This window comes from Hippocampus zosterae, chromosome 20, assembly GCF_025434085.1.
Source record: "Hippocampus zosterae strain Florida chromosome 20, ASM2543408v3, whole genome shotgun sequence".
Lineage (NCBI taxonomy): Eukaryota > Metazoa > Chordata > Actinopteri > Syngnathiformes > Syngnathidae > Hippocampus > Hippocampus zosterae.
The window spans coordinates 7,977,935-7,990,461 of record NC_067470.1 but is presented as its reverse complement, the minus strand read 5'-3'; the positions used below and the strand labels follow the sequence as shown (position 1 = coordinate 7,990,461).

The window sequence follows — 12,527 nt, the reverse complement described above, 5'->3', positions numbered from 1 at the left end:
AATTATGCCGCTACGACTGTGATTCAATTAGATGCTGTAATAATCATTTTTTGTAAAGGATAAAGAATATGCCTGCAATATTGTTTTCAATCAGGATTTATTATTACAAATGTGAACAGCTGGTCTGATATGTAAAATTCAACCTATAGTTTCAATTTGTATTATATGAAGCCACTGACGCAGACTTGTGTGCCGTTTGCCTTCTTCAATGAGATGCAACAAAAAGTTACTTAATTCCAAACGTCGTTTATTGGATAAGAGAAAGGAAACGGGCGCTGCATTGAAGCGCAGTCAGCGGCAGATGTTCACGCTAGTCCCAAGTGTGTTGGCGTCATTCCCAGCTGTCCCTCTTGGCGGGAAGAGGAAAACATTTGCGGTATTTGATGACAACTTTGCGACGGTAATGGCCCGCCTTCTCCTCTCAGTCATCATCCACTGTGGGTGTGATGGTCACGCCCCTCCTGATCTGTCCCCAGCCAATGAGACTGCGAGGTGGAAAAGGAGATGAGACAATCAGGTAACGGGAGGACAAACAGGACGTGCATGGAAGTCATTTTAAGTCCTAGTAGCGCACATTTTTTGCCTGACTACTGGAGTAGTCGGGCTACTCGTGTACTGAATTATCTTAGTACATGGAATAAACGGGGTGGCTTAAATTCCTCACCGCCAATGTTTCTCCACACGTCGACTCAGGGCGATCTTCTCTCCTACTTCGGTGCATACGGGGTTGGTGAGGACGATCTTAGCCAGATCGGCTTTGACAGCGCTAACGCGGCCGCCTGTGGACAGCGAGCCGATGTTCACCATAAGCACTTCGTTCTTCGACAGCTTCTGGACCTGCGAGGGCGTTTTTGGAAAGTCCGCTTTAGCGTCATGCTAATAACCCAGGACGCCATTGACATGCAAACGATTGACGTGACCTCGCGCTGACGTCTTGCGACCGCAGCACTCACCTTGGCGGCCTTCTTGTCTCCCTCCGTGCGCACGCCCAGCAGCCTCCTGAGCAGGAAGTATGAGATCTCCAGCTCAGTGAAGATCTCCGGTAGCTCCCCGACGGCGCCCAGCACCTGACCCACCATGCGGTCAGCTCGGCAAAGTGTCGGGTCAATCTTGGTGCCCACGCCTGTACCCATTAAGAGTTCATGAGAACCGGACAGATACATACATTGGCAAACAGTTGCCTTCATCATCGACACCGACCCATGAATATGGACAGACGTACGTACCGATGAGGCCTCCCGGCGCGGCGTACTGAAGGTCGTTGTGTTCGGCGAACAGCGAAACAATCTTGGAGAAGATGGGCTTGCACATCAGCTTCCCTTCGTGGTCCTTGGACACGATGCCCGGCCGCACCTCGATCTCCTGGCCCACCTAGACGGCGAGGACTGTTAACACTCTCATCACGAGAGACTTTTTTTCATTCTCCTCAGGAGTGTCTCACCTTGAGGACGCCCTTGAGGATACTCCCGCCCGCCACGCCGCCTTTCAGGTCATCCACTTCACAGCCAGGTTTGTTGACGTCAAATGATCTGATGACTATGAGAGGAGAACAATCAATGAGGCACCGAGGGTTAAAGTAAAACTAATATTTATATTATCGCTTATCGGGAAACATTTAATAATTAGATGAATACAATTTGTTTTGGTCACATTTTCTCTTTCGTTGCACAATGTGGTGCTCATTCTTGTGTGTGCCACAAAGGTGTACTATAAAGTTCAGTTAGATGAGAGCCACTTGTCACATTTCTAATGGTTTTTTTTTTTGCAGATGATAAAGAACCCATGCATGCGAGTGTCTTAAGAAAATATTTTTTCTTGTTTTTTTTGTGGGGGGGGGGAGGCTGGAAATCACGAATTACTTTTTTATTTTAATGTAAAAAAACTAAGACGACAAAGAAATTCTTAGCGGGAAATCAAGTTGCTAGTCACTTTTGAAAAGCAATTACGACAGATGTCAGGAAAGTCACTAAACATAGCAACGTGACGGCTACGTTGTCTACAGTGTTTATGCTTTTGTAAACCTTTTCACAGCCATGTTATTAATATACTGTAAGCGGTGCACAGGAGGACGCGCCGGACTGTGCGGGCTGCGAAATAATTCACACAAATTAATCGAATTGATGAATCATCCAACCCATCCACGCCTTTTTACCAATGAGTCTGGGCTCTGAGGAGAAATCTCGCACAGGGACGGGGATCTTCTTGACGATGTACTCGCACACCACCTCGATGTTGTACTTGAGCTGAGCAGAGATGGGAATGATGGGCGCGCCCTCGGCCACCGTGCCTGCCAATCGGAAGAGTCGCGTCGTCGTTGTGTACATTCTTATCAATAAACTTTGGGCTATGAGTGGGACTGAACAGCTTGAAGCTTTTTTGGGAGGGATGCCTGATGTTGGATTTGCGTCGGCGCTGGCTCTCACCCTGCACGAACGTCAGTATCTGCTCATACTGCTCTTTGGCCTGACTCTCCTTCACTAGGTCGATCTTGTTCTGCAGGATGAGGATGTGCTTCAGCTTCATGATTTCGATGGCGGCCAGATGCTCTGACGTCTGCGGCTGAGGACAAGACTCGTTGCCCGCTGGAAGGACCGAAACGTTAGTCGCGAATCACACCGCCGGCGTTGAGGTGCAGCCCGGGCGAGACGACTCACCAATGAGGAGGAGGGCGGCGTCCATGACAGCGGCGCCGTTCAACATGGTCGCCATCAAAATGTCATGACCGGGACAGTCCACGAAGGACACGTGTCTACGAGAGACCGATTACTGTCATATCCACTGAGCTACATTTAACAACTCAAGTTCTGATACGTATTCCATGAGATTGTAGTAATTTATTTCCTTCTTTTTTTTTTCAATGAGATTTCAGCCTCTGTGTTGCCATGCCAACCTAATTTGCCCAAGCAGCAGTGCTGACCCATGCAAGTAAAATTATTTTGGCAACGGGACTGTTTCTTTAACCAATCTCATCCTAATCAATGACAACATTTTTCCATCCTCCGAGTGGTCAGAAGAAAACTTCCTGCAGCCAAGTCCGACTCACCTGACAAGTTTAAATTCGCCTTTGGTGCCGGGGATGTCTGTGGGGAACTCATCGGGGGTACTGCTCCCGCATGAGCGGTAGCACTCGGGCCGAGGGCAACTGGGGTCATCCAGCATGTAGATCTAACGCAACAACATGGTGGAAGTTAGCATCAGCGTTCGGCGCCGCATCTCGGCGCCGAACATACCTTCGCGTTAGCATAGCCGAGCTTGATTGTGATGTTCCTCTCCAGCTCGTTTTTGAAGCGGACGGTGTGAACGCCCGAGATGGCCTTCACCACTGTGGACTTTCCGTGCGCCACATGGCCGATGGTGCCTGGGAATCAAAACAAGAGAACTTGGTTCGTCGCGTTCAATAGCGCTACGCATATTTCACCGCCGTTCATCGGACGGCTTTACCAATGTTGATGGTGGCCTGTCTGCTGATGATCTCGGGGGAAAGTGTCGTCAGCTTGGATACATCCTGCAGTCGTCAAATGCACATAACAGTTCAAAACAGACGCATATACTGTTTGTTTATTTATCATCTTATCAGTGCAGTCACATTAGTTATAAACGAAGGACAAAATCAAGTGACGTTAACATCTAGTTCAATCTTTGTTTGGAACCCAGCAGCTAACATCGACTAGCCTGCCGTCGTGTGCCGGGTGGTGCCAGAGGCAAAAGCAGTAGCGTAGCGGGCAACAAACAAGACTTGGATTGCGCCTAATCTTTGAAAAAACCGTCTAAGGTCTTGGACACGAACTCGAGAAGGTGTCAACAGTATTCGATGTGCAATTACCAGAGTATTGAGGTCTTGTTTGGCCAAATGAGGCTGACCCAGCGTTGTACCCGACTCGTCACCCGCCATCTTGAATGAAAAAGGAGGGGGAGGCAGGAGGTAACCGAAGAAAATGCCTGCAAGGAATCATTCAAATAAATTCATTCCCCCTGTTATAATGTGTTATCTATCCTACTTTGGATTGTTTTCGAATACGGAAGTATTATTGTATGTTTTGTGCTAACTAATAATAATAATCAAAGTGACTTCGCCTTAACAAAAACGCAACGGGGTCCTTTCACAATGGCTGATGCAACTTGCAGTTAAGATCAATTAACTTAAATAAAAGGGTGAGTCCACGAAACAACCAGTCAAAACTCTTTATATCTGTGTAATAACTGAGTCGCCCTGAACCATTAAAACAATATCGACATTTTTTTCTTGTCGCCGGTGAGCAGAGTAGTACGATGCGTTCCTCGCGTGTTAGGTCCGTCGTGGATTAATGACGTAATCAACGAGTGTCCTGTAGTCCTGTTATATCATTTGTAGTCAGGGGAATTTAACTTTATGTTGCGATGCGGATGTACCTCTGGATGATGAAAGAATGAAATATGAAACATTTGTTTAGCTTTTGACCTGTGTTACAATTTTCAAACAAATAACTCAAATGAAAATTTTCTTTTTTAAAATGTACTTTTGTTTTGCGAACTTTCCCCGACCCATTTCCGCTCAAACGGGACGTGACGCAAAGCTAGAAGATGGCGTCCACAAAGCCCAAGGATCGATTTGGTTTGCTAGCTGTCTGCTGTTGAGCCGAACCGGGGCTCTGGGGCTCTGGCTGAGGGCTGACACCATGGCGGCAGGTAGCTGCAGTCGTCTTCTCTCATCCCGGAACTAATGGTATCGCTCCATGTCCAAAGAAAGACGGCTCGTGTGGATTCTCAGCGCCGAGGTGAGACGCTTCCTTTACCCGCTAAGCTAAAGTTGTTCCTCCCGGTCCAGCCCATTCAGAGCGCCGGTACACCCGACACCAGCAAACATCGTCACGAAAGTTGAAGACGTTAAGTAGCGTTCGTTAGACGCCGCAGTGGTTCATTTTAGCATGGGGCGAACTGGCCAGCTTTGAAATCACAACGGCGGTGCTGTCAACGTCGCCTTTGTTTGGGCACAATGTCGAAACATTGCAACTCTGGAGGTTTAACTCTACGCTAGATGGATAATATTCCAGTATTTAAATCTCAATTTCAATGTAACGACTTCAAAATGCTGATTCGGGACGTCTTGGTTATTACATTCCCCACATTTTAAAACGGACTAACATTTTAAAACGGAGATTTTACCACGTCCATCAACAATTCTTCAAAGTCTCACATTCCCCGTTCAATTTCTGAAGAAATTACATTTCGTAATCACTGGAGCAGTATTTTTTTTCCATTTTGCATACTTGCAGGTTGAGTCAGATGGGTTCACATTAGGGTGCATGCAGCGCTCTTAGAAAAAAAAAGAAAATAAATGCAGAACGTTATTTATGCAGTTCATAAAAATGAAATGGGCATCATTGCATGGTCACTTGACTCACGTGTTTAATGTCTTTCCAACAAGGCTGGAAACACAAACCCGGGAAATGCCAGCGGCCGCTTTGATCCCAAACATCGGAGGCTGTGAGTGCAAAACCCGTCAGCCGCCACCTTCCTCATCTACAAACTTTGAAAACATCTTGAGCTTTCTCTCTTGTGCTGTTACATTGTCACCCAGGTGATTGAGGCTGACTTAGGGTCTTTATTAGCACCAGCTAGACACACTGGGGCACCGTCCTCTGATTGGCTGCGACAACTCATCTCTGACATGCCCGTGGCCAATCAGAGGTGAGTATGGAAAGAAATCCTTCCATCCCTCCATTTTCTGCAACAATTTAACTTACTCAAGAGTATTTTAATGTATATTTCCCCGCTGTCATTAGGTGTGTTATGTCGGAGGCGGATGTGGAGATGTATCTATCCCAGGTGCATGATGGGAGCGTGTCATCGGGCTTCCGGGCGCTGTACGAGGAGCGTCTGCTGCTGGATGTCACGCTGATGATCGACGAGCATCAGTTCCAGGTGTGTGACGCTAAAGTTGTGCTTATCAACCTGATCGGGTTTTCGTGTCGATTTAATTGTTGATGCCATCGCAAGACAAGGGGTTTACCTCAATGTCTCCTTTAGGCCCACAAGGCGCTGTTGGCCACCCAGAGCGACTACTTCCGGGTCATGTTCACAGCGGACATGCGGGAGCGGGACCAGGACAAGATCCACCTGAAGGGGCTGACGGCGGCGGGCTTCGGGCACATCCTTCGCTTCATGTACTACGGCTCACTGGAGCTCAGCATGCCCACCGTGCAGGAGATCCTACAGGTGTCGCATGCGCATTTTTTTTTTTTTCGTGGGATTCTATAATGTGTGCCTTTTCATGAAGAGACGCTCCTCGAACATGACGTTTTGCACGCATCCGGCTGCAGGCGGCGATGTACGTGCAGCTGACGGAGGCGGTGGAGTTCTGCTGCTCCTTCCTGCTGGCCAAGATCTGCCTGGAGAACTGCGCTGAAGTCATGCGGCTCCTGGAGGACTTCAGCGTGGGTGTGGAGGGTGTCCAGGAGCAGCTGGACAACTTCCTCCTGGATAACTTTGTCCCGCTCATGAGCCGAGCCGACTTTCTGTCCTACCTCAGCCTGGAGAAACTGCAGGTTTCGACCACGACGGCACTAAATAGATTTTCAGCGAGCGATATTTTACATATCCCATGAGTGCACTGAATTGCCTTTAATGCACTTGAAAAAAAGAATTGAAGTACATTCCACATGACTTGATTTTAAAATTTAACGAAGCGAATGTATACGTAACAAAGTCGCACATTCAGTCTTCAAAGAATGACGCGCATCAGCCTATTACATTCACACATGTAGTAACACGTTAGATTCGAAGTCGCAGTCGTAAGCGCTAATTCAGCGAGATCTCTTTTTCCATTTGCCCCCCCGCCCAGGCGTACCTGAACAGCGACGCTCTGAGCCGCTACCCGGAAATCGAACTGTACGAGGCGGTCCAGTCGTGGCTGCGACACGACCGGCGACGCTGGAGACACACGGACACCATAGTTCAGTCGGTCCGCTTCTGCCTCATGACGCCGGCAAACATCTTTGAGAAGGTGAGGCTGGAGGTGACTTCATTTTATTCAGCAACTATGATACTGACTTTGATATGTTTGTTTTTTATGCTCTCTACAAACACACTTTATGGGAGGAGTGGACAATTTTGAAAAATGAATTGAACTCATTCACTCCCAAAGACGTTTTAAACGTCTTTTCAGACTTGGTCCAGAAATGGCTGGTACTGAATGAGTTCCTTGCAATTCCTGTGAACAGGTGAAGACGTCAGAGTTCTACCGCTACTCCCGGCAACTGCGCCAGGAGGTGGAGCAGGCCCTGAGCTACTTCCACGACGTCAATCAGCAGCCTCTCGCCGAGACGCGCGCCAACCGCATCCGCTCGCAGCGTCCGCAGACGGCCGTTTTCCGGGGCATGATCGGTCACAGCATGGTGAACAGCAAGATCCTCCTGCTGCAGCGCCCCAAGGTGCCCCCACGCCGTCGCCCACGCTGTCTAGTCGGTTACGGCGACCTCGATGCAGTAACCCGCTCGGTCCCGCAGGTGTGGTGGGAGCTGGAGGGCCCCCAGGTGCCGCTGAGACCCGACTGCCTGGCCATCGTCAATAACTTTGCCTTCTTGCTGGGAGGGGAGGAGCTGGGCCCGGACGGCGAGTTTCACGCGTCGTCCAAGGTCTACCGCTATGACCCCCGACAGAACTCGTGGCTTCGCATGGCGGACATGTCGGTGCCCAGGTCAGAGCTCGCACTTGTTGTCTCAAATGCGTCTGCCGTCGACAGGAACTAACAACAAAGTCCGCTCGGGCTCGCATTGCCACGTGAGAGTTGTCAGGGAAAGCTAATGAAATTTGAGCGCTAATAAAAAAAAAATTGTAGGCAATAAAAAGCATCCCCCACAAAGGTACACACACACACACACAAAAAATCAATTTCTCTGCAACTAAACCAATTTTATTGACGTTCAGTGCTTAAGAAGTGCAGCCAGTCCACATATTTGCATATAGTTTCCTGGAACATGAAAAGTTGACGTGATTCCAGTCACAGCTTTGATTTTATTATTATTGTAATATGATTTGGGGCGTCGTGTCTTACGTTCACACCGCGCTTCTTTGGTTTAGTTAGTTGTTTGGTTAGTTTTGCAAAGTTGCGGTAGTGTACGCTTATAAGACCGCAAGTCAAAGTGTTTTGTAAATTAACTCTTTCATTCAAGATGTACTTGTACGTCTTTTTAAAATTAGCCCCCGCATACCATGGACGTACGTTTACGTCTAAGTCTTTTTTTTTTTTTCGTCATAGAGAGGAGGGGGGGTCTGATGCAATCTGTGAATGAGAATAATCCGTTTGCATTGTAAATCATGTAAAAAAGCGACCAGTAGGTGGCAGTGGTGTCTCACATGCTTGAAATCCATGCTTTTACAAAAAGCTCTTTTTCTCCGTTTTTTTGCCCAGGAATCGTCATTTTCATGAAACGTAGTCATTTTTGTAATGCCGATTGCTGAAGAATGGAAATGGCAAATCGATTTTTTTTTTTCGAAAAAAGTCCCACCTTTATTTTGGTAGGCTCCGTGTTGATATAGTATTAGAACTGAATATTCTGTGGGCCTTGCAAGATCAGTCAAAATCCAGTAAAATGCTGGGATTGGGGGGGTTGCTCCAGTGAAAATGGCTGGGATTGAATGAGTTAACTTCTTCATACTCATTCGTTGTTTTTTTGGGGGGTGGGGGGGTTGCTTGTATTTCAACCTAAGCCTAACCTAGAAGACCAAAACATACATTGAATGTGACATCAGAAATTGTTTATTGAAATAGAGATTACTGGTAGTTTATTGTTTCCGTTGGGAATAGGACCGTGAATAAAATAATCGCAATTACAATATTCAGGGGGTTTAAAAAAATGGCGGTTCAGCCCAAATTGCCGCTGTATTTGTAATGATTCTTTCCGGTCTTCCCGTTGGCGATTCGCAGGTCGGAGTTCGCAGTCGGAGTCATCGGAAAGTTCATCTACGCCGTGGCAGGCCGCACGCGAGACGAAACCTTCTACTCCACGGAGCGCTACGACATCACCGAGGACCGCTGGGAGTTCGTGGACCCGTACCCCGTCAACAAGTACGGACACGAGGGGACCGTCCTGGGTGGGAAGCTCTACATCACGGGCGGCATCACGTCCTCGTCCACCTCCAAGCAGGTGTGCGTCTTTGATCCGGGGCGGGAATCGGCAGTGGCGGCGGCGGCGGCGGGAGGAGGAGCGGCGGCGGGAGGGGGCTCGGCCGGGCCGGACCCCTTCCGGACGCGCGGGGGCCGCGGCGCGCCGCTGCCCGGCTCCCACGCCAGCTGCTGGGAGAACAAATCCAAAATGAACTACGCCCGCTGCTTTCACAAGATGATCTCCCACAACGGCAAGCTGTACGTGTTTGGCGGCGTGTGCGTCATCCTGCGCGCCTCCTTCGAGTCGCAGGGCTGCCCGTCCACCGAGGTCTATGACCCGGACGCCGACGAGTGGACCATCCTGGCGTCCATGCCCATCGGCCGCAGCGGCCACGGGGTGGCCGTGCTGGAGCGCCAGATCATGGTGCTGGGCGGCCTGTGTTACAACGGACACTACAGTGACTCCATCCTCACCTTTGACCCCGACGACAACAAGTGGAAGGAGGACGAGTACCCCCGGATGCCTTGCAAACTGGACGGCCTGCAGGTGTGCACCTTGCATTTCCCGGAGTACGTGCTGGAGCACGTCAGACGCTGCAGCTGAGGTCTGCTACGCACTGGACACACTTTTTCCCTTTTTTTTTAAAAAAACATGCCAGGGGAGCATTTATTCCGTATCCTACTCGTGTGCTTAATTGTCCATATCCTAAAACGAGTCTCATTTGTTCTGTTCCCCCCCCCCCCCACCCCCCACCCCCCACAACTGCCTTCCACTCTGTTTGTGTGACACATGATATGAAAGTCGCTTGAAATATTGATTCCATAAGGACCGTCCGTCTACTCGTGCGCTCTTTTCACCTCACCAGTAAGACAATTCGGGCACTACTAGAACGACCCGATTAATCAATCGGCTGGCCGATTCTTGCTGCCGTTCGAATCAATGCTCCGAGCGCTTTTCCATGAATCTGTTTTGCGCATTTATTCCCCTCCTTGAGAGTCATCGATGCTCTTTTGACATCTGTGGCATCCCAAGAGGACGACGACATGTTACTAGTGAAGCAAAACTGTGCACTAGTTGTGTCAGCTTGTGTGGTTTCGCTCGCTGGGAGCATGCGCTTGTTCTGCTTGGTCATGCTATCATAGTGGAAGGGAAGAAACATCACAAATGAGACGCAGCCATTCCGCCCCGTGTGCTGAATCGTCTTCCTCACGAGGGGGCGAAGTGTCTACTAGTATATGGACAGCTGAGCACACTGTGTTGGGGTTCCAAACACTTTCACACTTTGTTTTCCTAGAAAATGTCAGAACGAGAGAGAGAGAGGGGAAAAGAAAAGAATGGTTTGGATTGTACCTATTTGGCCTCTGCTCGCTTTCCTGTTCAACGCACTGGAAGCTCAACAGATGTGAGTGAGTGAAATGTAATCCGTCATATTCTTGTCGAAGCGTAACATAGGATCAATATAGTCAATAACCTGACACACTGAATGAGGTTTGAACTAGTGCAGCTACTTTTATACTCTCCTCCTGTGCACTATTAGCGCCACACACACACACACACACACACACAATATGCGCATTTAGTGAAGTTGAAGTCACGTTTAATAAAAATCCAAATGTGCTTTGGGCTTCCAGTGCGCCCCCCCCCCACCCCCCCTTCCACTCACATGTCTCTTTCGGGTCGCGACATGTCTTGCCTTTCCGCTCACCGCAAGTTTCTGTTGCTCCAGTTGTAGACTTGTCAGCCAATCAGCAGTCAGCGTTTGGATTGGTCGCGTCGAAGCAACCAATCCAGTTCGGTTTTGTGTGTTTGTTTGTTTTTTGCGCAAAGGGCTCAGCACATACTGATGCTGTGTTTTAATGTTATTTATTTCGCAAGCTATGCAGTAATGTGTTGCATTATTTATTATGAAGACATCTTTTTTTTAAAGGGGGTGGAAGGGACTGAGCAAGACTGAAAAACGTAGTTACCAAGATGCCTCCTCCTGCTTGTCGTCCTTTTTTTTCCTTCTTTATTTTTTTTCTTCTGTTGTCAACGCTACCAACTTACATTTTTTTTTACAGCTTCCAAACTGCTTGTGTTGTTGTCAGTCTGGGTTGCCATCATGGCAAACGTCCCTGTAACCCGCATGTTACATGTTACTGTACAGGCCTCTTTGTCACGCCAGCATCACGCCACTATCGCAGGTGCCACCGTGTCTATCGTTGGACTCGTGTGCTCAAGCAATTTTCACATTCGGAATTTTACAAATCGACACATTCCACACGATCTCAATCTCTTATTTTCGGATGAGGGCAGCCCTCACTTGGTTCAGGTTATTGGTTCCACATCATTTCACCCGAGTCATCTTGTCACTACTGTTATTTTTGACTATGCACTTTTTTTGGGGATTGTTTTTTGTTTTGTTCTTGTCACATGCTTATTTGTTGTTTTTTTTAAATGGCTACAGAAGTGTCAAACTGATTGATGAATGTTTGCAAGGGGATATGTGTGTGTGTGTGTGCGCATCGACTTCCTCCGGTGTTGCTGTCAAAGAAGAAACGTGATGAAAAGTGATGAGCTTGCCAGGTCGCAGCATCCTTTAGTCTGTCAGTAGGCAAACAAAATTAGAAGATAAAAAAAACATCTACATACAGTATTTCTAAAGTATTTATACAGTGTGTATACTGTGTATTTATAAACACACACACACAATTTATTTTATCGATTGATCTATTCTTTTTTTTCAATGATCTGTAATTAATTAATCAGATTCTTTTTTTAATCATTCAAATTTTCTTCACTTTAGTTAAAAATCTGACATTACAAATTGCAGAAAATGAAAACAAACCAATTGTGACTTAGTTACGGGTTTGGTCCACAGAATAGTGAAAAATGTGATCCTTGCTTTCCAAAGTAAAAGCGGATGTTGACAAATGTCTGATTTTGATTCAACATGATAAAGGGGCACTTTTCGTGAAGGACTACAGGAAATTGAGAATGCTTACTGTTGAGGGGCCACAATTCCTCTGTGATAATTACAAGTTAAACTTTTAATTTTTAAATTATTATTTAAATAGTGGGCGGCCTGGTAGCCCAGTGGTTAGCACGTCGGCTTCTCAGTGCAGAGGTGTCGGGTTCGACCGGCCTCCCTGTGTGGAGTTTGCAAGTTCTCCCTGGGTCTGCGTGGGTTTTCTCCGGGTGCTCCGGTTTCCTCCCACATTCCAAAAACATGCATGGCAGGCTGATTGGACGCTCTAAATTGTACCTAGGTGTGAATGTGAGCGTGGATGGTTGTTCGTCTCTGTGTGCAATGCGATTGGCTGGCAACTGATTCAGGCTGTCCCCCGCCTACTGCCCGAAGACAACTGGGATAGTCTCCAGCAACCCCCGCGACCCTAGTGAGGATCAAGCGGTTCGGAAAATGGATGGATGGATATTTAAATAGTCGTTAATTTAATTGAT

The 12,527-nt window shown here is 47.8% G+C and overlaps 2 protein-coding genes across 3 annotated transcripts; one reads left to right on the top strand and one right to left on the bottom strand.

Annotated features, from left to right (window-relative positions):
- Positions 1 to 230: 230 nt before the first annotated feature.
- eif2s3 (eukaryotic translation initiation factor 2, subunit 3 gamma) lies at positions 231 to 3,956 on the bottom strand. Its single transcript, XM_052053862.1, has 12 exons — positions 3,824 to 3,956; positions 3,442 to 3,505; positions 3,231 to 3,358; positions 3,044 to 3,165; positions 2,655 to 2,749; positions 2,424 to 2,582; positions 2,153 to 2,287; positions 1,442 to 1,536; positions 1,227 to 1,371; positions 954 to 1,123; positions 665 to 837; positions 231 to 485 (listed from the first exon to the last, which is right to left on the bottom strand). The coding sequence occupies exons 1-12, from the start codon at positions 3,890 to 3,892 to the stop codon at positions 422 to 424; spliced, it is 1,419 nt and encodes a 472-aa protein (XP_051909822.1). The 5' UTR covers positions 3,893 to 3,956; the 3' UTR covers positions 231 to 421.
- A 558-nt stretch (positions 3,957 to 4,514) lies between these two features.
- Positions 4,515 to 12,121, top strand: klhl15 (kelch-like family member 15). Of its 2 annotated transcripts, XM_052053837.1 has the most exons (11): positions 4,515 to 4,754; positions 5,405 to 5,463; positions 5,558 to 5,667; positions 5,763 to 5,901; positions 6,007 to 6,195; positions 6,300 to 6,524; positions 6,821 to 6,982; positions 7,200 to 7,409; positions 7,485 to 7,675; positions 8,906 to 9,690; positions 11,147 to 12,121. In XM_052053837.1, the coding sequence occupies exons 3-10, from the start codon at positions 5,648 to 5,650 to the stop codon at positions 9,687 to 9,689; spliced, it is 1,920 nt and encodes a 639-aa protein (XP_051909797.1). In that variant the 5' UTR covers positions 4,515 to 4,754; positions 5,405 to 5,463; positions 5,558 to 5,647; the 3' UTR covers position 9,690; positions 11,147 to 12,121. The 2 variants fall into 2 exon arrangements, with proteins under 2 accessions (XP_051909797.1, XP_051909796.1); XM_052053836.1 differs by lacking the exon at positions 11,147 to 12,121 and having other exon boundaries at positions 4,517 to 4,754; positions 8,906 to 10,404.
- Positions 12,122 to 12,527: the final 406 nt, after the last annotated feature.

Coding starts and splice junctions, on each gene's coding strand:
- eif2s3 (XM_052053862.1), bottom strand. CDS start 3,892: ATGGCGGGTGACGAGTCGGGTACAACGCTGGGTCAGCCTCATTTGGCC. Junction 3,166..3,230: donor TCGGCTATGCTAACGCGAAG/GTATGTTCGGCG, acceptor TTGTTGCGTTAG/ATCTACATGCTGGATGACCC. Junction 2,750..3,043: donor GGCGAATTTAAACTTGTCAG/GTGAGTCGGACT, acceptor GGTCTCTCGTAG/ACACGTGTCCTTCGTGGACT.
- klhl15 (XM_052053837.1), top strand. CDS start 5,648: ATGCCCGTGGCCAATCAGAG. Junction 6,525..6,820: donor TCAGCCTGGAGAAACTGCAG/GTTTCGACCACG, acceptor CCCCCCGCCCAG/GCGTACCTGAACAGCGACGC. Junction 7,410..7,484: donor TCCTGCTGCAGCGCCCCAAG/GTGCCCCCACGC, acceptor TCGGTCCCGCAG/GTGTGGTGGGAGCTGGAGGG.